The sequence below is a fragment of the Haliotis rubra genome, unplaced genomic scaffold (assembly GCF_003918875.1).
Source record: "Haliotis rubra isolate DU_JTF1 unplaced genomic scaffold, ASM391887v1 Scf166, whole genome shotgun sequence".
Lineage (NCBI taxonomy): Eukaryota > Metazoa > Mollusca > Gastropoda > Lepetellida > Haliotidae > Haliotis > Haliotis rubra.
This window is the reverse complement of record NW_025765625.1, coordinates 97,609-119,619: the sequence shown is the minus strand read 5'-3', so window position 1 is coordinate 119,619 and position 22,011 is coordinate 97,609. Positions and strand designations below refer to the sequence as shown.

Here is a 22,011-nt window from a genome sequence, read left to right as displayed (position 1 = left end):
GAACCGGAAGCTTGTGTTTCTGGCTCTAACCATCAACACAGGCACCGAAGCACACGTACCTTGAACACCTGTAGGACATGGTGTATGTTTGCAGTGGGATATCTGTTTGTGTGAAAGCAAAAATGTCGCCTTGCCCTAATATAATTAAGTGCACCTCGGCTACACAGAGCATTGTCCTGCTTTGCATGTTAGAGAACAATTCCGTCAGTTGCTAACAGTTTGACTTGACAGTAATCGGGAACATCTATCAACATTATAGTCCGTTTGGCTCAAAAGCGGACCGATGAATTGCAATCGAACTCAGAAACTAATAAACATATAATACTCAATGAAACACTGATCATAATCAAAATATCAGACCAACTCTGAGAGGTGTTTGCACAATTTATGTCCTAAAAATAAAAAAGTTGTTTAACAAACTATCATTAAAATATTGACACAGTTCACTATTTGTTACGAGGGAGGAGTGCAGAGAAAGGGACAGCCAGGTGTTAGGCACGTGCACACGTGCCGACAAAGTTATTGATTCATTAACCTGTGCTGTGCCGTCTCCATCCTTTCTCACCTGGCTGTCCCTTTCTCTGCGCTCCTCCCTCGTAACAAATAGTGAGCTGTGTCAATATTTTAACGATAGTTTGTTAAACAACTTTTTTAATTTTAGGACACATGCTAATTGGGCAATAGATGCTATTCAGCGTATAACTGAATCGGTGGAGATACTTGATCAGGTGCTGAAAGTACGGCAACCCATATGTTATCTGTGGCACTGGCACATCTGGGCACACATGCAGTACAGAAGAACATTATTATCAACTGATAAGCTTTGTGTGTTTGTTGCTTAACGCCTTACTCAGCAATATGCCAGCTACATGGTGGAGGTCTGTCAATGGTCGAGTCTGGACTAGACAATCCAGTGATCAATATCATGAGCATCGACCTACACAATTGGGATACGGTGACGTGTCAACCTTGTCAGCGAGCCTGACAACCCGATCCCGTTAGTCGCCTCGAACGACAAGCATGGGTTGCTGAAGACCAATTCTAACCCGGATCTTCACGGGTATAAACATGGAGGTAATTGTATAGTGCATCTTCCTCTGTGTGGGTCCTGATAGGGTAGACTGTTCAGCGTAAAACACCTGAACAATACTCATAATGTCATATCCCAGTGGCATGGCTTTTCCGGTTCGCCATTTTAGTCACTGGTCAGCTTGGTCCAGAGTTAAACCTTTAATGGTCGTTATGAATTTCGAAGCTGGAACATTGCCGTTTGCGGCGTTTAGCTACATTCCATCACTGAGCCAAGCTCTGATATTAGACTGTGTTCTGACTCTTGATACCGTTTTTGAAGACAGATATGTTTTTATCTGAATATCGTCTTGTTTTCAGCTCTTGTGGTGGTGAGGTGCGAATGTCCTCAAAAAGTCCTCAATATGGCGCAGCTGTGTACGGCAAATCTCGGCATCGATCTTTCTCATTCTGGTCCGCACGAGTTTGTTGAGCTCGGGAAGATAGAGAAGGCCAAGATGGCGTGCAGGTAGGTGTGTGTGCGTGTGCATGCGTGTGGGAAGGAAGGGTTGAGGGTGAGTTTGGTTAACGCCGCCGGACAGTCTGCTTTAGGTAGAAGGAATCTGCCCTGATGATTGACGTACTCCATAGAGTTTAAGGTTGTGTTGTTATACACTCTATTAAGAATCTTTCGCTTGTTAATTCGTACAGGGGCGGTGAGGTAGCCTAGTGGTTAAAGCGTTCGCTTGTTACACCGAAGACCCGGGTTCGATTCCCCACATGGTTACTATGTGTGAAGCCCATTTCTGGTGTCCACCGCCGTGATTTTGCTGGAATATTGCTGAAAGCGTTAAACAAAACTCACTCACTCGTTCGTTATGTAGCTGGTACTGATAAAAAAACTAAGTGATTATGAGGTCACTAACGTGATCGGGTGGTCAGCCTCGCTGACTTAGTTGACACATGCCATCTTATCCCAATTGCGTAGATCGATGCTCATGCTGTTGGATCACTGGATTGTCTGGTCCAGATTCGATTATTTACAGACCGCCGCCATATAGCTGGCATATTGCTGAGTGCGGCGTAAAACTAAACTCACTCACTTATGTGTGAGAAAAGCTCATGTTGTGGATGTTTACGGACAAACAACGATCAGGGTGTATCCGGATTCTGACACAGCTAAGGGACGTCAGCCTGGACACCCTGGACCATCCGTACATGTCTCATCTTCACTTGGGGTAGCCTACTGGTTAAAGCGTTCACTCGTCACACCGGAGACTCGAGTTCGGTTTCCCACATGGGTACAATGTGTGAAGCCCATTTCTGGTGTCCCCCGCCGTGATGTTGCTGGAATATTGCTGAAAACGTTAAACAAAACTCAATCACTCCCTCGCTCTTAATGTAGCTGGATATATACTGGTAGCGACATTACACCCAACTACAAAAACACCCAGTGATTATGTCTGGAAAATGTGAACCGTCGCGACAGACAGTGATCCCATTACGTTATGTCATTCTATAATTCACAATAATGACTTTACAATTGTGTCCGCCTGCACCGCTGGTACCCCCCGCGTCTCGGTCGGTGAAACAACGTTGTGTTGACATCGTCGCATGACACACAATGCAGTGGTATGGCTTTATCACGATCAACTGGAACTATCTGACAACTAATTTGAAGCAGTGTTTAATGTTGTATTGGGCAAGTGAGAAGAGATTGAAGCTGCCCAAAATGATTTAAAGTAGTGTTTGCGATTTGTGGGAAGTGATTTGAACTGGTGTTTGGGATTGGAAAATAACCTGTTTACTTTATGTTAGTTTGTGGAACATCCAGCCAGCCTGATGGTTAGAATGAATGACTTGGCTGATTGTCTGGCGTTATACCGCCATATGTAATGTCAAGCGTTGATCGAGACAGCGCCAACTGCGTTTTGTTGGTATTTTATCCCCCGCCGAGCGTTTAGCCGATGCGGGGCATATTTTAGTATTAAGCTCCGTCCGTCCGTCCGTACGTACGTACGAATTGGAATATCTTAAGAGCCGTTGGCTAGATTCTTTTCATATTTGGTACCTAGGTTCATCACAGTTTAAGAAAGGTCCCAGTCAGGTTTGGTGACCTAGACCTTCATTTCAAGGTCACAAGGGGATTTTAACGTTTTACTCTTGTCAGCAAGATGTCTCAATAACCGTTCACTAGATTTTCTTCATATCCAACACCAAGCTTTATCTAGGGAAGGCGCAGGGCTCAGTTGATGTTGGTGACCTTCACTTAATTTTTAAGGTCATGGTGACACTATGAAGATTTCAGCAAGTTAAATTGCATGTTAAAATAGTCAGCAAGATATCGCAAAAAACAATTCAGTGGATTTTTTTCATATTCAACACCAAGCTTCATCTAATGAAGGCGCAGGGCCCAGTCAAATTTGGTGACCTTCACATCTATTTCAAGGTCACTGCGACACTTTCAAGATTTCAGCATGTTAACCTGAATTCACTGGACTTTCTTTATAGACTTTCAAGACTTCCCTTGTATGTTTTTCAATAAGCAATTTCTTTAGTACCATTTTTGCATATTTCATACACTATGACATTCATGTCAAGGTCAAAGTTAGTCTTGAAAATATTTGTGTGTTTGAACAACTAATGAGCAAGATATCAAGAGAGGTTGACTGGTCATGTTGTTGTTGACATTTAACTTCAACTTAAACTTTCATTACTTTTTAAGTTTGATTTGATAATTTGCGGCGGGGGATTATGTCACCTTAGTGACAATGCTTGTTTTGTTTGTTTTCGTTTTGTTTTTTTGTTGTTTCTTTTGGTGTATTTTTGTTTTTCTATTTGGGGTGGGGTAGAGGGTCTAAATAATCGACTTTGGATCAGGCAATCCTGTGATCAACATCATGAGCATCGATCTACGTAGTTGTGATACGATGACATGTGTCAACCAAGTCAGCGATCTGACCACCCGATCCCGATAGTTGCCTCTTACGACAAGCATGGGTTGCTGCAGATCAATTCTAACCCGAATATATACATTAATAGTAACATTTCTTTGTAAGTGCAGTCAATTGACACATCCCAAATCACTTCCGGATCATGTCACAATCAGTTGAAGTTAAGCAACGTTGGTCGCGGAGAGTCCTTGGATGCGTCACCGTGTGTGACAGCCTGACTCCTGAGGGTTTCTTTGTGTTTCGCGAAGCACATGTCATAATGTGCTGCAAGTGGTCTCACCCTTGGCATGCGAGTTTGTTCAAAATTGCCTCTGTTCACCAAGCAGAAAATGGGTACCCGGTGAAATAAGTCGTGAGACTTTTGACCATCTAGCGCCTAACAGCTAGCTTGGGTTATGCGGGGTAATAATGATCAGATTGTGCGCTTTGAGCAGGATATGTAGCATGGAAAAGGCGCCTTATAAATATTCTCGTTATTATTATCATTATTATAATTTAAACACAATATTGTCACAAGCAGGTTGTATTGCCTACCCACTCAGCAGCAAAATTGAGAATAACATTTGTTTTTCGTTTGTATAGAATGAGCATTCCTGATGATTAGAAGTGATCACCAGAGGTGCATTTGCTTAGCAATGAGTATGAACTAGATTTCTGAATTCCTCTCGGATTACTTCGTGTGTACAGGTTTATACTTGATTGTATGGTGTAGCGAGTATTCCTAACTGCAATGCATTGAGATGCAGATATGTGCAAAGAGCACATCCATAGGGACACCTTGTAATGTGAGCAGTTATTGTTCATAGATTTTTATAGAAACGCGACCCAGTACTGATCTGGATTCTAGTCATTCCGTGAAGATCCGCGTTACAATTGGTCTTCAGCAACCCATGCTTGTCGTAAGAGGCGACTAATGGGATGGGTTTCAGGCTCGCGGGTTTCATTGCCATATGCCATCGTATGTGCTCGAGCGTGCTCAAAGATTCTGTCTGAAAATTGCTCAGGGTTTCCCAAGAAATACACGGACTGATATCTGTAACGCACTTGCCGGTTGGAACTCCATTGAGTCATCAATTGATACCAGAAAGCTGTTCTTCTTAGGACAGTTGGGGCGGTGGGGTAGCCTAGTGGTTAAAGCGTTGGCTCGTCACGCCGAAGACCCGGGTTCGATGCCCCACATGGGCACAATGTGTTAAGCCCATTTCTGGTGTCCCCCCTCCCCGTGATATTGCTGGAATATTGCTAAAAGCGGCGTAAAACTAAACTCAGTCAGTCAGTCAGTCTTAGGACAGTTATGTAATTCCAAAGCAGATTTCCCCCCAAGGAAGCTGTTCATAAACCGCCTATCGCTACTCAGACATACCCACACCAAGTTGAAGTTGGGCTATGTGCCTGATATATGCACTATACTGGACAAGTATAAATTAACCAATTATCTGAACTCTTTCCTGAAAGCAAGGACATTCCCAAGTCAATCGAAGTGGAAAAATATCGTCAAAACCGCAGTGAAGAAGAAAGAAGAGAGCAGCTGGCGAGATCGAATCTCCTCTGACCCTGACCTTCATCATTTTATGTGGATAAAATCTGAGATTTCCACCCACATGGCATGTGGCGAAGTGGAACCCATGGCTGAAGCCTGCTGCAAACTTTGTTGTCAACATGTGTGCGATCTGGCGTCCAAGAGCTGTGTGTTGTGATTGCCCAAACTGTGGACAGCATTATAATGATTTCCTGACTCATGTGATCTGTCACTGTCCCAGCTACCAGTGCCAGAGAGACAGTCTGTGGTGCTCCCTGATTGACGTCAGCCCGCCAGCAATAAGTGTACCACCGCACGCCAAACCAGACATAGAGTTGGTGGCATGTCCTGCAGACCTCCTGTCACCCCAGTAACATGCGATCTACACCTCTACGCTCAGACTGTCATTACAAACCTGTATTCATTCCAGAAAGACTCTTAACTCTATTGAAGATTACCATTAATTTGATTGCCATATGTCATCGGATCAGAATTGCGTAAATCGATGCCCGTGATGTTGGTCACTGGATCGTCTGGTCGAGACTCGATTATTTACAGACCGTCGCCATATACCTGGAATTTGCAGAGTGCGGTGTAAAACAACGACCAAACAATTCCAAGAGTACATTTATTGCTGGTGTGTACACTGTGTGCGGGGATGTGGATTATGGGCTGTGTTTGATGTTGAGATATAGTTGAGGGGCGGGGATCAGGGGTTGGACAACGTGAGTGAGTGAGTGAGGACGTCAGCAGTAGTACGGCCATAATCTGAACAGAGTGAGTGAATTGGGTTTTACGCCGCTTTTTGCAATATTCCAGCAATATCTCGACGGGAGACACCAGAAATGGGCTTCATACATTGTACCCATGTGGGGAATCGAACCCGGACCTTCGGCGTGACGACCGAACACTTCAAGCACTAGGCTATCCCACCGCCTCTAATATGAACAGAACTCAAACCCAAAATTTTCAAATGTAACACGTATTATATTCGAGATAACACTTCCTCGGTAAAGTACAGCTTCTAGTGCCTTTTTGGAGGGATGAGTCCCATTCAGGACTCGAACACACACTCTCAGAGTGGGGCGCCTTATCGTGCACCTGAAGTCATCGATCCAACCCACCCAACCGCCACGGCTTCCACTAAAGTCGATCTTCGTGTCAAACTAGGGAAGCTTGATGCCGTCTGAATGTGTATTTGTCCTAGTAAAAATATTATCTGACTTTCTGTTATTTTCCTTTCCAAGGTCTGTTCTTGTGTAATGGGGACTGAGGATAACAATGCAGTACACCATTAGTTAAATAACATAAACATTTCTTGGAGACACACGAAATCGTTTGACAATCATTTGGAGCTCGTTTGGTGTCCCAGTTTAACCCAAAGAAAATATTTGTGTCAAGCGCGTCTAAACTATGTACCGTTTGCGTTGTCTGACAGAGAGTTTGCCTAGAGCGCGAGATAAGTGGTTCAATCTGCTTCCGCGTCATGCATACAAAAAGACATGAAAGGTACTTATCGTTGCCCTGCCTGGTCGGTCGAGGTGGGTACCGACGTGCAGAATGGTATCACAGTGGCCTAAAGCCGGGGCGGTATTTATAAAAATTCTAAGAATTAAAAGTTACTCCTAAGTGTAGAAAATACTGAGAATTTTGTGAGAGTTACTCTTAATTTTAAGAATTTTCTCAAGACCTATTTATAAAGCCTCTTTACTCTTAAGAGTACTCTTAGAGTGAGGAAATGTTAGGAGTCCTCACAGAGGACTCCTAAGTCGACCTAAGAATTTTCTTAACTCAACAAAATGGCGGCCGCTAGACAACGCAGCCGTCACCTCAGACATTTTCAAGAACGTAAGGACGTTTTAACTTTTTACAATGACAATGAATTAGTCAAAAGATTCCGTTTTGATCGAGCGGGAATAATATTTTTTTGACAGATTTGGTGAGAGAATCTTTGCAATCACCCACGGACAGAAATTACTCTATCGCACCTGAACTGAAAATTGCCATCACCTTACGCTATTTAGCCACAGGTAAAATGCAAATGTGCAATGGAGATGACTTGGGACCGTCACAGTCCACGGTCAGCTGTGTCATCAATGATACATTGAATGCTTTAACATCGCCATCTATCGTGAAGCAGTTCATAAAATTCCCAGTTCATGTGCGTGAAATACAAAGAAAACAAGCAGCGTTCATGAACATAGCAGGTTTCCCAGGCGTCATTGGTGTCATTGACGGTACACATGTTCGCATTATTGCACCGCGAGATCATGAGGCAGAATACGTGAACCGAAAACATTATCACAGCATCAACACACAGGTTGTATTCGATGCCGATTATTACATTTTGGATGTGATCGCGAAGTGGCCTGGTTCTACCCATGACGCTCGCATACTAAACGAGAGTGGTTTAAAAGTGCTGTTTGAGAGGAACTACATGCCCACAAGTTGCCATCTACTCGGAGACAGTGGCTACCCCTGCAAACGCTGGTTACTAACGCCATATTTGAGACCTCTACCCGGGCCCCCAGACGGATTACAACAGGTATGATATGTTTCCTTGTTTTGTTTACCTCGTGACCTATAAACGATAGATACGTGTGCTCAAAAAAACATTATTACGAACTTGCATTCATAAAAACTACATTTTACCTACCCACAGAGAGTTCTGACGGATATTCACACATGTTCAGCCTGTCATAAAAATGGCACGGTCTGCAACATCCCCTTTAACTTTTTTTGGTTAGAGTAATTTCCCTTTCCTTGTGGGTTTTCACTAAAATCATGCAGGGCAATCCCAGAAATAAGATCATTATTCCTTGGATATTAATCACATTGTAACACAAGCTGTTATTACTTTACCCTGCATCATCACAAAAGTATACATGACTTCACTACAATCCAGTTATCAATATGTATAATTTTAAATACATACCTTTACTCCCATCAAATTAAAACAAAATGATATTTTTGTAAATACACAACATCTCTGCGATCCAGTTATCAGAACATTTTTTTTAAAATACATCACTTCACCGACATCCAATTAGCAAAAAAAGATATTTTGAAGCCATTCATCTGAAATAAATATATTTTAGAAAAAAAAATTCAATTGAGAAGACTTAATGCAAATAGTCCCTACCAATCTTATTTCAGTTTTTACATAGTTATTTTAATGGCAAATGAAATATGATTCTAAATACATTCTGTATGTATGATATTTGTGAAAAGAAACACTTAATAGATGCAATGATTCGTGATCTTGATTATATTGTAGAAAAATGACACCTGCATTTAATGAATAGATAATTTACTAAATATACAAGATGCTTATAGCTCTTAGGTAAAAAAGACTTTCTAGTTTATATCCATTGTTACATATGTCATGTATATTTGTTTTGGAAAATATTTTATGACAAGACACTGCCCAATGTAAGTTCCAACTTCTCTTTGATAATGACATATGTTCAAATTTCATGTTTCTTTTAAGGGACAGATACTGTCAATAGAAAATTATTTTTTTTTGTTTTGATTTTATTTCAGAGCACACAAGCGCACAAGATCTGTTGTAGAAAGGGGGGATTGGTCAGCTGAAGCGAAGGTTTCATGTTTTGCATGGTGAAGTGAGGGTATGCCCAAAGAAAGCATGTAGGATAATCATTGCTTGTGCCATACTGCACAACATATGCAAGCAGAGGAATCTTCATATACCTCCTGATGAAGACACTGATGATGAGGGTGATGAGGATGGGGACAGTGATGATGGTGGAGATAGTGTTGATGGTTGCCTTCCTCCACAACAAATTTCCACCGTTGATGGACAGCGATACAGACAGCACTTCACAAATGTTCACTTTCAGAGTATGTAGCAACATTTATTTAGAAAATGCATGCAAATCAATACAATAATGATTTTGAAACAGCACCTTCAATATCTCTACTGTAACCATGTTAACCCTATAGAAATGAAAACAATTATGATACTGGTAAACATGTACAGACATGGTTCTTGCATTTACATATTAGATTGATCTGTCTTCATCTTTTCCAATTTAAGCATTAACAGTTCTCTCTGGAGCTGAAGCACGTCAATCTGTAACAATTTTTTTTTCCTTGAAAGTTCTCTGTCACTGAGGTGTCCATTGCTTGTGCAGGGTAGAACTGGAGTGGTGAATGCTGCACAGCTGGGCTGGGGTGAAGATAGCACATCCAGGGGCAAGTGGGCCTCAGCTTCAACAACAGCAGCTTCCTGACTTCTGAAAGGAAATATCAATTTTTGAATGTAAAACTTAATGTCTTATCAAACAAAAGGAAAGATTGTTTACCTTTTCCCAGCCAAATTTCAGTTAATTAACCACTTACTCTTGTTATGCAAAAAGCATATATACTAAGCAGTCTTAAAAGGACAACTGTTTCAGTTGATAGAGTGATAAAAAATCTTCAAACAAATATATTCTATAGAAAAATGCATTGCCCACAGGAATAATAAATGGGCTGCGTTTGAAAAAAATGGTTCCTCTGTCATATATTTATAAAGATGTCACTTGACTTCATGTTTTTCAAAAACACTATTTCTTGGCTTGATTTTTTATGCATAAACTTTGCGTCTATATGCTCTATCTGTATAGTTATTAACCATTGTCTTTGAATGCAACCATGCTTGTAACCTGATTTGCCGGAATGGAAAAAAAATGTTTACCTGTTTGATATGTCCATGACTTGCAAAAGGGTTGAATCGAAGCTCCCCTCAATTCCACTTATACTGACATTGGATTGGCCAAGAACATCATATACTGCTTCAGAAACAGCACTCAACTTGCTTGGACCAGGTCCTCCTCCTGCAATCATTTCAAACTTTTGAATGCTTATATACTTCTTGATGCATTTAATAACCAAGACCCAATAAATGGGGATAAAGAAATAAGTTGTTTTTTTTCTCTTATTAATTTTGCATTGGTCTGTCTTTTGGTCAGGTGTAGGAAACATGTGAAATGTGAACATTCTTCTTAACACTGGTTCTATACTAGTGGCTCATGTCTACTGTCTTATGGTTCATATTACTCAATTATGTAGCTTAATATTTTTCATGTTTGAGTTTACAAGATAGTTATGATAAAAGATACACTGAAATGCATTAAAAGTAATATGTTTTATTCTTTTAATTTCACACCTTTTTTTATTAATCTTCTAGGAATATACCCATGTAGATATTTTGTATAAATGAGAACACATCTCTCAAGTAGAAATACAACATATGTATCAAGCAATGTTTTTCAGTTCATACACTGGCCAATGTATCAACATAACTATATTTTATCAACATTGCTCTTTGTCATATAGGTTTATACATGTGAGTTCACATCTCCTATATATTTGTATCCAACTCTAACTTTGTGTACAAGGAATTTGTGTACTGCATCAAATAATTGAGGTTTGAGCACTGTGCATAAAAAAAATTGAAATTGAATAATATTATTATATTCCAAGATATCTGTGATCAAAATACTTAGAAATGTAATTACTTACCAGTGCCACTGAGCTGTCTCTTGAAAGCAGATATTTCTTGCCTTGACTTGGACTGGATGTTGTACCATCTTTTCTCGCAGTCATCGCTTGACCTAACAACGTTAGGAAATGCAGCGTTGATATTGGCTGCCACCTCCCCCCATGCCTCCTTCTTCATTCTGGATGTTACTCCCGGTCCAAACTTGCCCTTGATGATTGATTTCCGCTCATCAACAAGTTGGACCAACAGCAATGACTGGTCAGATGTCCAATTAGGCTTGCGTTTCATCGAAACAATGTGTGATGAATCCATCGCGCGAAGTTTTGACAGATGTCAGATTCACGTCTGCTTGTTTACATCATGTGACTGTCACGTGGTATAAATTTTCGCCTCCAAACTGGAAGAGTGCTTTAAATTCTAAATATAGCACAGGGAATCCCCTGGTTACGACCAATGTCAGCTCTAAGAGTTACGCTCAGAGTTTCCTTTTCCTCTTAGCTAAGAGTTACGCTCAGAGTCATTATAACTACACTTTTAAGTGTAACTCTTAGCTAAACAAGTCAACTGACGCTTTTATCCCTGCCGCGGTGACTTTTAGTGTCTTTAAGGTTGGGATGTTTTCTAAATACACCAACACGAACGCCTAAATGCGCTTTCTGCCATATTGCATTGGATAGTGTTTTCAAAATCACGTTTCGCGAAGGCCGGTATTGAGACGCCTATTACATCACGTATATTTCCTTTTCATCTGTGACAAATACATCACTGAATTCCTCATACATTTTAGTATCAAATAAGAAATGGTCTTTGTCACTAAAACCAAGTGTCTAGGTGATATGAAACGAACGCTGTGTGAGAAAGACAGCACTTGTTGAAATGTAAACAAAGAAACATTGAGACTTTACACTGTGTACTGCATTTTCTCAAATTTCAGACACCCATTCGTCTATTCGTAGCATGCATAGGCTCAATACTTTTAGAACATACATGGAAATAGTATCGTAGCAAAAAATAATAGATACAATACAGTAATGTGATATGTTTATACGAAATTGTCAAAGTTTCTGTGCAGCGTAACGTCATGACTGACGGAAAATCTCGCAGAACAACAACGGTAATGATCGGCATATCTGGCTTCTTCTCTTACTTGCAATGAAAACGATAAAACATGTAACAATACACAGATAGTCAGAATCATTCTGATTACTCACATCACACATTTATGTACAAACGATCCCCGAATCAAAGGAAAGGTCCTCGCAAAATCCTGTATACCCATGTCACCGAAGCCGCCATTTTGTAAGAAATCGGTCACGGGTTGTGACGTCATATACGTCAACATTGTTGTTACATATTTGGCAATTTCTTTGAGGTGAAGGTCGGTTGAATAACAGTAAACACAATCGCCATGTTCCACCGATTACACTTTCAGTGTATATTTTGAGTATCTTTCAGATATTTTTTCATGAAACTATAATTTCATTATCTACATTTACCCTTGTTCTATATCATATCCTTGGATATAGGGTATACGGTTTTCATTCTTTCAAGGGTTTTGTTTGTTTGAATAATATTTACATAAGAAATTGATATACTGAGTGTAGTACACCATATTTTAAACCCTTAAACAAGTTTTAAAAGAACAAACGAAGGCGTAACTGCAACATGTACTTAAATAGTTCATGTATCATGTGCAATATTCGCCATTCGGACCAATATTACAGTTGCATATGAACAGGTTATGAATAGCGATTTAACTTTCATGACCCCGGGGCCAGGGGTTGTGAAATATTCTGTTTAATTTACGTCAAATTGATGCCAAACAGGTGCGTGTGTTGTTCATATTAAGATACAAAGTCAAACCGTCTAATTATGGATCTATTCAGGACATTATTTAAATGGTAAAATCAGTCATTTTAAGTTCTGTCACAAGAGTGTTAAATTCAGACATAGAAACCAAAACCTTTTACACAATTCATGGATATTATGTGAGATATATACTGATCAGCATACCAGTGCCGTTTTTTTCCGACGTCGCAAAATACATAAAACAAGCAATGACGTCTACTACAATTTTGTAATCTTTTCAGTAATTTCATTATATTTGAAGATATGGCTAGTACTCAGTAAATAATGATGCAAAATCAGTCAAAATACATCTACACAAACAGGAGAATATGTGAATTTAAGAACTAATTTACATATCGGATAGGGCCATCAAAATCGCTTTTACGTGCTTTCTCAAGTAGTACATTGTCATCTTTTCTTATAACTTGTGAAACTACTAAAACGTATCCGCTCACATTGGGGAACTTTGTATTGGAATACATGTAGTTTGGTTCACGGTGAACAAAACATAAGGAAAATATAGCGTCCGTATCCACAACGAATTCTCTCCAAGTGATATGAGTTACATTGACCTAGTGTTAAGCATAGCGGAGTTATGCCCCCTTATCTTTATACGCGTATGACCTCTCTGTCGTCCTTTGACGTCATAGAAGAAAATCCATTTTTGACATTTATTGCGAGTCATTTTTAATGTTGAGCGTACAACGTTATGCATAAGCAAATAAACCCATTTCATATATACTTATGTCGTTCAGATATCAGGCTGTAATATATTCGCTCACACTTTCTGTAAAGATGCCAAATTAAAAAAATCGTAGCACAGTGCTTTTACCGGTGCACGATCAAAAGCGGAGAAATTTACTGTTTTTGAATGCATAGCAAAATTTTGGACATCATTTAGCAGTGTTTATTTCTCAAACCGCCGAGGTATTTGCATTTATACTTATACCAACGGATAGGAAATTTAATATTCCACATTTCTGTGTAATTTTATAGCTGTACGCAGATACAGGACCACGCGAGCACAAATCTCGCACAACGTTCACTTTTCAAACCTTATGAAATTGTGCGCCTGAAAAAAAACCTCGGCATCAAAAAGGACTTAAGACTGGTAGGTAGCAGTCTCAGGATTTAAGACAAAAAATGATCTCAGTCTTAACTTTTAAGACTAAAAAATGTACGTGATCCCCGATTTAAGACAATTTTTGGGACTTAAGATCAAAATGACAGACTTAAGCAAATTTTAGACTTAAGTCACTTTCATGACCCCGGGGCCAGTTCGATTTCAACCATGGGTGAAACTCGATCCCCCGACCGTGATGTTGCTGGAGTGTTTCTAGAAGCGGTGTAAAACTGTATTCACTCACTAACCATATTAATGTTATTTCAGGGAGGGTTTGTTTCACCAGACTGTCTCCTGTCTACGGGCTCTGACTGACAACTGCACGGGAAACACGGAACGAGAACACATTCTCCGGATGATGGTGGACCCTGACAAAAGTGAAACCAGTGTCAATTACTTCTGTCAAAATTTCAAAAGTAAGTGGCAGTATATGATTAAATTAAATTAATCTTAATGTCTTATTTACGTGGTGCTGCTTGTCTTTAAGAGCCGACTAACGGGACCAGGTGGTCAGGCATGGTACATAATGATCGGTCCCCTTGAGAAGTTGCAACAGCGCTAAATGAGCAATGATGGTTTGATAACGTCATAACGAACCGATGTACTCTACAAATAGCCGTGAATGTTTAGACTACGGGATACAATGAAACAAAATCGTAAAATAGATTACAAGTTTTGGGACTAGAAACAAGTATCCGGCTCTGTGACTACCTGGCTTCTGTTAGAGCAAGACGTTACATTTAACAGTTCACTGTTCAGAGTTACGTCCCCTAGGCTAGCCAGGATCTTCTGATTCACCCTGCTATTGTAAATGGTTTGTCATCTCGTTCCTATCTGCTTGTACTCTCCAACAACTTGTGTCTCTTTTGGCATTCCACTCGAATGAAACAATCGCAATACTGAAATACTGTAACAGTTCAAAGCTTTTAACCGATCCCCCTTCATTAAGACTATTTTATTCTGTTTAGCATACGAAGCGAACGCCCAGTGTATCGCTAACTCCCATCCAGAGCAGGTCAACTGCACTCACGAGGTACAGAAGAACTTTAAGACGAAGGTCAGGGCCACCATCAACATGGACGTCAGGATGACGTCATCGTGCAGGCAAGTGGTATCTTTCTAAAAGCAATATACATGTAGTCGGTGGTGATAATTGCCATAGGATCCAGAGTATGATGTATGTTAAGTGACCAGTTGACTCCCTTCCCAATACGAACAGACTCGGACACGCACGCAAACACGTACGCAAACTCTCTCATACGCACGCAAACACGTACGCAAACTCTCACACGCACGCAAACACGTACGCAAACACGTACGCAAACTCTTACACGCACGTAAACACTTATACCGTCAAAAAATGTATTCGGGGCAATTTTACAAAACACGGTAACTTCCGGATTATTGAGGTTTCTTAAACCTTTAAACTTAGAATAAAGTTTCATCCCAAACCACCTCCGTTTATTATATACATCGGTGATTGCATGAAGAGGATACCTCATTTTACACTTCACGACGAGAAATAGAACACTGAGTGTAGGGAAGAGTCCTCCTGAAATGAAGGTATGTTCTCTCTTCGTTTCGCAGAATTCGTGAATCTTTTAATGAAGAGGAGCGGTGGGGTAGCCTAAGCGTTCTATTCCCCGCATGGGTACAATGTGTGTAGCCCATTTCTGGTGTCCCCCCACTGTGATATTGCTGGAATATTGCTAAAAGCGGTGTAACACCCAACTCACTCTCTCTCATCATTTATGAAGAGATGATATTGTAACGTACCTATTTCCGGCATGCATAAGATGGTACTAACTATTCTAATATTTTCGTAATTATTTTTAACAAGAAATGTGTCTGTTCTTTGTAGATTCTTTAAGACTGCAGTGTCGTGCTCCTCAAAGGTGATCCGTCGGCGATGTGGTCGCTCTGCTGCCACCGTTGTCACGACGATCATGCAGGGTTTCCAGCCACCCAAATGTCTGGAGGTGAAGTTTGAAGACGAGGGAATATATTCCGTCGGGGACGATGACGACGACGCAGGAGCAGCAGCGTCTGTCGTCACAAGCCACAGACTGATGTTACTTGTATATGTGTTGATATGCCTGTTCTGGAGGTCCTAATGTCTTTAAACACTATAGAAAGATACAACTTCTTGCTTCAATGACCTCTGTCAATCAGCATCCTCATCGTCAACATTCTATGTCACCAGCTGCAGCATCCCCAACCCCATTGCAGTGATTGTTCTCGAAGGTTCTCAAAGCCGTCGGGTAAGATCCGCCGTGAACGACCGGTAAATAACATGGCTCTGTTTGGTGGCCAAACGGTTTAGCACGATCTTAATCTGCAAACAACAGATGAAGATTTGACATTGCCTGTATATAAGCTGTATACTATTGAATGCCCTGAACTGAACTTGGAAACAGACACTCGTATGGTTCCCATACATTTACATGGTCTTCAGGGGTGGTGGGGTAGCCTTGAGGTTAAAGCGTACGCTCTTCTCGTCGGAGACCCGGATTCGTTTCCCAAAATTGGTGTCATTTGTGAAACCCATTGCTGGAGTATTGTATAAATTCAGCGTAACACCGTAGTCACTCATCCCAACCGGCGGCTGAAAACAGCGTAAGAAATTACGTTGACGTTAAACCCTGATGGTGGCCTGAATTACGCATTCGTATTCAGAATGTCATACCTCGCCGCTTATTGTGGTGTAAACACGCCACACTTTCTGTACCCACTTCAAAGAAAACTCCTTATTTCGATGTCCGAGTCAAGACATATCCAGTAATGTCATTCAAGGTACCAATGAAGTATTGTTTCAGGAAAACGGGGTAGCCTAGTGGTTAAAGAAGAAGACCCGAATTCGATTCTCCACATGGGTACAATGCGTGAAGCCCATTCCTGGTGTTCCCCGCCGTGATATTGCTAGAATATGGTAAAAGTGGCGTAAAACCACTCTCACTCCAGCTCATGCAACAACACTGGAAAATCGGGCTACTCCCATTGTACCAATGTCGGGGAATCGAATACGGTCGCTCTGTATAACGCCGCCGCTCTCTCGATAAAACGATGTTTCACTGTACTGTCACAAAAGGACGTAAAGTAGAGTGTATTTCAACTGTGATATCTGAAGCGTAATATTTATAAAATTTATGAATATGTTTGTAAACCACGACAATCATTCACTGTGAATTGCTACAGGTGTGTTGTTAATGATGTTGTTTGTTGGCGTAGCGTTGTGATCGTTATACAATGGGTAATCTCAAAGTGGCTTCAGATGCTAGATAGATAACACGTGATTGTTATATAGAACTGCTGAAAAATGATTTTGATTGGTCGTACGCGAGCAAGAGTTGTTTGACAACCATTCACACCTCAAAGTTTGAAAACATACAAATGTTCGTGCAAATAGTGATGAGAATAGAGACTCCCAAACAGTTCGTCAATTTTGAATGAATCGTTTTCCAATCTGGTTTCCTTTTAGGCAGTCAAAGAACCGCTTTAAGATAAAAGGACTATCTCAGCTTCCGGTCTGACATTGACGTCATATGTACAACCAAAGATAAGTATAGAATGTGGAATGTTTAAAGTGGAGGCGGATCCTAGATTTGTAAACCCGAATACAAGGCACTGAAACTGATAAAATACACAGCTATTACCAACAGCTCTTTGCCCGTGGGTCCGCCTGTGATAACTTACTACATCTTACATTGACAGCCAAGCTTGGCTCATTGTCCTTCATCATGGTCATAATATGTCTTGACATTTAATCATTTTAGCAGTGGTTTGGGCTAGCGTAGATTACCCGTCATCCTAAAGAAATATTCACTTGAACTGATATTCACAAACCTTTACATAGTGATGCGCCTTATACCAAACATTAATCCTGTTCTTCCCATATGTGCTGTTTTGTGGAATTGCCTACGAACTGGAAAGTTTTGTTTCAAGTCGGTTTGAACACTGTTCCAGTTATAAGGCGAAGGGTCGCCATGTGGGAGGGAAACCCGGAGTAAGGTCACTGATACCACTTTGATGAAACCCATTGGCACGGGTAGATGGTGGTGACATACCTAAAATTATAATTTGGTGAAACAAGCTCCTTTTAAAAAAACTAGCCATGGGATAGCGGTCCATCGTTCTAACACATGGGTATATGAATCAGTATTTCTGTCAGCATTCTACTCCCAGTTCCAAAACCAACCGTACTCAGTTCAAGGATTCTTGACTTTCCGGAACAACCCGAATAGCACCTCACGAAGCGTGCCGAGTGTTTACGATCGAGACCGAGGAGCAAAGATTGGTTGGAAACTAGTTGTGGGCGTACCTTTGTCAAATTTCATCAGTCTGGTATGACGTCATACCTAAACCCTGCGATGTCTGGCTCACATTATTTTGTTGTGGTGAAACTACCCTCATTTAATATTTAATCGTAGACTTGATGACAAACAGCACGTGTTTTGAGTGCATATGGTCATAATGATTGGACTCTAATACCAAACATCAATAGAGGGAAACATGTTCATATTTCGTCATTTTTGCCTTATTATGAATAATTTATTTCATAAATGATCATACTGCGTCTTTTTATGTGTCCAAAAATTGGTTTCACCTGCTTTCGATTTAACGATATCAAGGTTTGTGTTGGAAGGGCCGCTCACAGAATATGGTAATCTTGAATGCAGAAGTTTACTGTACGTTGTGAACTATTGGCGTTAGAAATGGACATCTAAACCCAGAACATATTTAGAAGAAAACAATCCATTCCGTGCACAGGACAAAAACAGTTAAAATTTACCTCGAATTGAAATTATGTACATGCAATTCAAACGCCAGTGTTATGTTTCGATGGAATCATACGGTACCACAGTTGCATAAATTCACTGTAGAATTACCTCCCTTGGGCATGCCTGGATCAGCAATATGTTGGTTAGATCTAGGGTTTGAAATGTGAATGTGCATGGTTTGTCAGCACCATGCCAGTGTCTTTAAAGTTCACGGCAGCACTTTGTGCTCTCTTCACTCAAGACTGCCGACACCCCTGACCCAAGTGGACACTGTTCAAACCGGACTCATTCGTTATGTGGACGTGGATTCTAGAGGGTTCTGATGATCCTCCCATTGTAGGCGGAAAGCGTGCAATCCCATGGAGTTTCCCAATGTTTTTTCTGGCTTGTTCATCAATAGTTCTAGATAGGTTGACATGTCTAATATCAATGTATATTTATGTGTTCATAAGGTATATCAGGCGTCTTGGAATCAGATGGAAATGTACATGCTTCTAACAAGATGTTGTTGAGTCATACCTATAGTATAGATGATGATGTTCACAAGTTATAGCTGTAACCCCAATGTCACATTCCTTTCAACACGAGATGCCACTTGCACAAAGAGATGTTAGAGCTAAGACGATCGCAACTTACTATAACATAGACTTAAGATGATCGTGATGCTAAAATCGGATTGTGCAAGTGGTCCCTTGTATGGATCAGTGGAGTAAGGAAGAAGTATTATCAGACATGTCTTCCTAAGATGAGGGTAATGGTGCCAAGGTCGTCTAAGGTGCTATGGAGTTGCATCCCTAAGACGTATTTGAATACGATGATCGTGGGTTCTATTCCCCGAATTGAGCCTTGGTGTGACGGCACAATACCCGTGGGTTTCAACGTATTACTTCCGGATTTCCTCTATTTTAAGCAGACATTTCCCATATAATTAAACCATTGTTAAACTTTCGTTCTTAGTCAGAATAATCTTCAGTAAATTTTATTTTCCATGACAGCCAAATTTCAAAGGCTGTTTATTATGGTGTCAGCCTTTTGTGCAGATAGACTGTGACCTGCTCTTATGTATTCCGGTCACTTCCCCTCATGGTGTCTTCCTTGGCGAATGCTTGTAGGAATCAATTCCGGAATCTGATATTATGTAAGATATCGTTTTTCATTCTTATATTCCGGGGCAAAAATATCCGTGATCACATAAACTTAATCATACTTCAGGTTCGAATTAATAACGAGATGGATTACATGGCTTTTCAGATCCGTCTTGTGTATACACCAAAACACTTTTACAGGCAATAACATTCCATTATTAAGTATCTTGGGATTAACCAGACCACCTCCAAAAGTATGAAAACACTCACCATAACACGTGTAAAGAAGACAAACATCGTTGGATTTATTTAAATATTAATCATATAAAAACGTTTTGGGAAAATGTATAACAATTTTAACTGTCAGATAAAACGAGTTTAGACTTACATTATATTTATCAATGATGTCGAGATATAACGGGCGCTTCTTGTTGACATGATTATGCACTTTCTTCAACAAAATTGAATGGTGATAAAATACCATTATATTAGTTACTTTTGACATTGAGTATATATGTTGCCGCTATCAAAAGGGTAGAGCTATTCATGGAGGGCACTATGCATTTGTCTGGGCTAAATGGCTGCCCATGCTCCGTGTCAGGCGTATGAAGAAAATACTTCTATTTACACAATATATGGTATGTGTGAACCCACAGAAAATCATGTCCTCATTTGTGTAACCTATTCACAATGTTGTATTTTAACAGTGTTGGTTTCCGTCAGTAAATACCTCCCACCACAAGATGTAAATGTACAGATAATGTTACCTCCTGAGATGTACCTGTTGCGAGTAGCTTGCTCGAGATAGTTATCATCGTACGACCAGTCATGCATTGTAGGGTGGGGCAACCCCAGAGATAAGCAAGGGTGGGTCTCCTGTCATACATAGCTGTATAGCTGCAGGGGTGATTAAATAATTCATTACATTTATTGTGGCATCGGGGTGACCATGGGGAAACTCCAGGTCATCGGGAGGGCAGCAAAATATCCTAAAGGAAGAAATATTTACGATCTGTGGTCCTTTGGTTAGTCTGTCTCCTTTCACAAAGCACTTAGGTGATCGTAAGTCTCTAAGGTAACCTTAGTGTAATGGGAGTGGGAGTTAAGGTTTTAGTGACGCTTGCTTCGTGATATGGGCCCCAGGACCATATTTTTTTCGCTTCATCCCAGTACTGCCTGTAATGCGAATGCTCTAAATGCAGCAACATTTCCCCAGGTTCAGAATCTTTTCTCACTGGGGCTCCTTTTCAGTTTAAAATGAGCTCTGTGTTTTTATAATTGTATACTGAGACAAAGCGTTAGTGTGTCCTTTTGTTTGAGGATGAGAAACTCGAGGCTCACCTCGTCCCTATAATTAATGACTGGTCCCTCATTTCATCAGCTTCAATCTCCTGTTGTGTTGCTCAATCACTTGTTTGTCTTGTAAATACTATTGACACATTGTAGTTTATACACCAAAGAGGATATAAGGCACATAACATAAGGTGAATAAGTCACACACTCCGAACTCGTGCACAAGAATAAACCTTGAATCATCCAGCCAGTGTATTTTATCTCAATTCTATTACGGTAAATACCCTTGACCATTCCCAGGCTTTATTTCGGAAGTGAGGTCAGTATCTCCTTCCACCATCATAAGATTTATCTGTCTCATGTGAAATTTGACCGAATATCTTATGCCATTTGAGGTACGCCTTCCATGTAGAATATAAAGTATATCTGCAAGTATTTGGAACCATTGCCTTCACTTGGATTCTGGCATAAATGTACACTCCTACCCATCTGTGTGTATAGGGAGTTTGACACACCATCCTGTCGTGAAATCCTTTTATTTAGAATGGCAGTAATCTAATCCTCACGTCTGGACCAAACAAACCAGTGGTTGATGGGGTGAACACAATGCCCTCATCACAAGTAGAATCATAATAAATGTGGTCACTTCAAGATTGATATTCAGCCATTAATTTATTCTTTCGTCATTGACGTACATATTCTTGTTTATTTTCGTCTCGTCACTGCCAGTTTTGACACATGTACAATCTCATAGTATTGCTGTTAGTCACCCTGATGCTTGTGCAGCTACCTATCAACATGATATGCATCCATACACTATAATGGCCTTAACTATATGTTTTAGACTTTACTCATTTGGAATAAATATGGTTTTGAAGATACTCCTTGTTGGCTTTA

The 22,011-nt window shown here is 40.4% G+C and overlaps 2 protein-coding genes across 5 annotated transcripts in view; one reads left to right on the top strand and one right to left on the bottom strand.

Annotated features, from left to right (window-relative positions):
• The window catches only part of LOC124272079, a 61,986-nt gene extending 39,991 nt beyond the window's left edge, over positions 1-21,995 (top strand). For all 3 annotated transcript variants that reach the window (XM_046707218.1, XM_046707219.1, XM_046707220.1), the window contains exons 2-5: positions 1,390-1,537; positions 14,226-14,374; positions 14,927-15,062; positions 15,820-21,995. In XM_046707218.1, the coding sequence (XP_046563174.1) occupies positions 1,390-1,537; positions 14,226-14,374; positions 14,927-15,062; positions 15,820-16,072 (686 nt within the window). In that variant the 3' untranslated portion in view covers positions 16,073-21,995. The remainder of the gene's footprint in view (positions 1-1,389; positions 1,538-14,225; positions 14,375-14,926; positions 15,063-15,819) is intronic.
• On the bottom strand, positions 9,331-11,393 carry LOC124272081. Of its 2 annotated transcripts, none has more exons than XM_046707221.1 (3): positions 11,008-11,393; positions 10,181-10,319; positions 9,331-9,737 (listed from the first exon to the last, which is right to left on the bottom strand). In XM_046707221.1, exons 1-3 carry the CDS (start codon positions 11,297-11,299, stop codon positions 9,497-9,499), a joined length of 672 nt encoding a protein of 223 aa, XP_046563177.1. In that variant the 5' UTR covers positions 11,300-11,393; the 3' UTR covers positions 9,331-9,496. The 2 variants fall into 2 exon arrangements, with proteins under 2 accessions (XP_046563177.1, XP_046563178.1); XM_046707222.1 differs by having other exon boundaries at positions 10,181-10,316.
• Positions 21,996-22,011: the final 16 nt, after the last annotated feature.

What these genes read in the sequence shown, in the direction of transcription:
- LOC124272081 (XM_046707221.1), bottom strand. Translation starts at nt 11,299, where the DNA reads ATGGATTCATCACACATTGTTTCGATGAAACGCAAGCCTAATTGGACA. An exon ending in GAGACAGCTCAGTGGCACTG is followed by an intron (nt 10,320 to 11,007) that starts GTAAGTAATTAC and finishes AAATGATTGCAG; the next exon opens with GAGGAGGACCTGGTCCAAGC. An exon ending in GTCATGGACATATCAAACAG is followed by an intron (nt 9,738 to 10,180) that starts GTAAACATTTTT and finishes ATTTCCTTTCAG; the next exon opens with AAGTCAGGAAGCTGCTGTTG.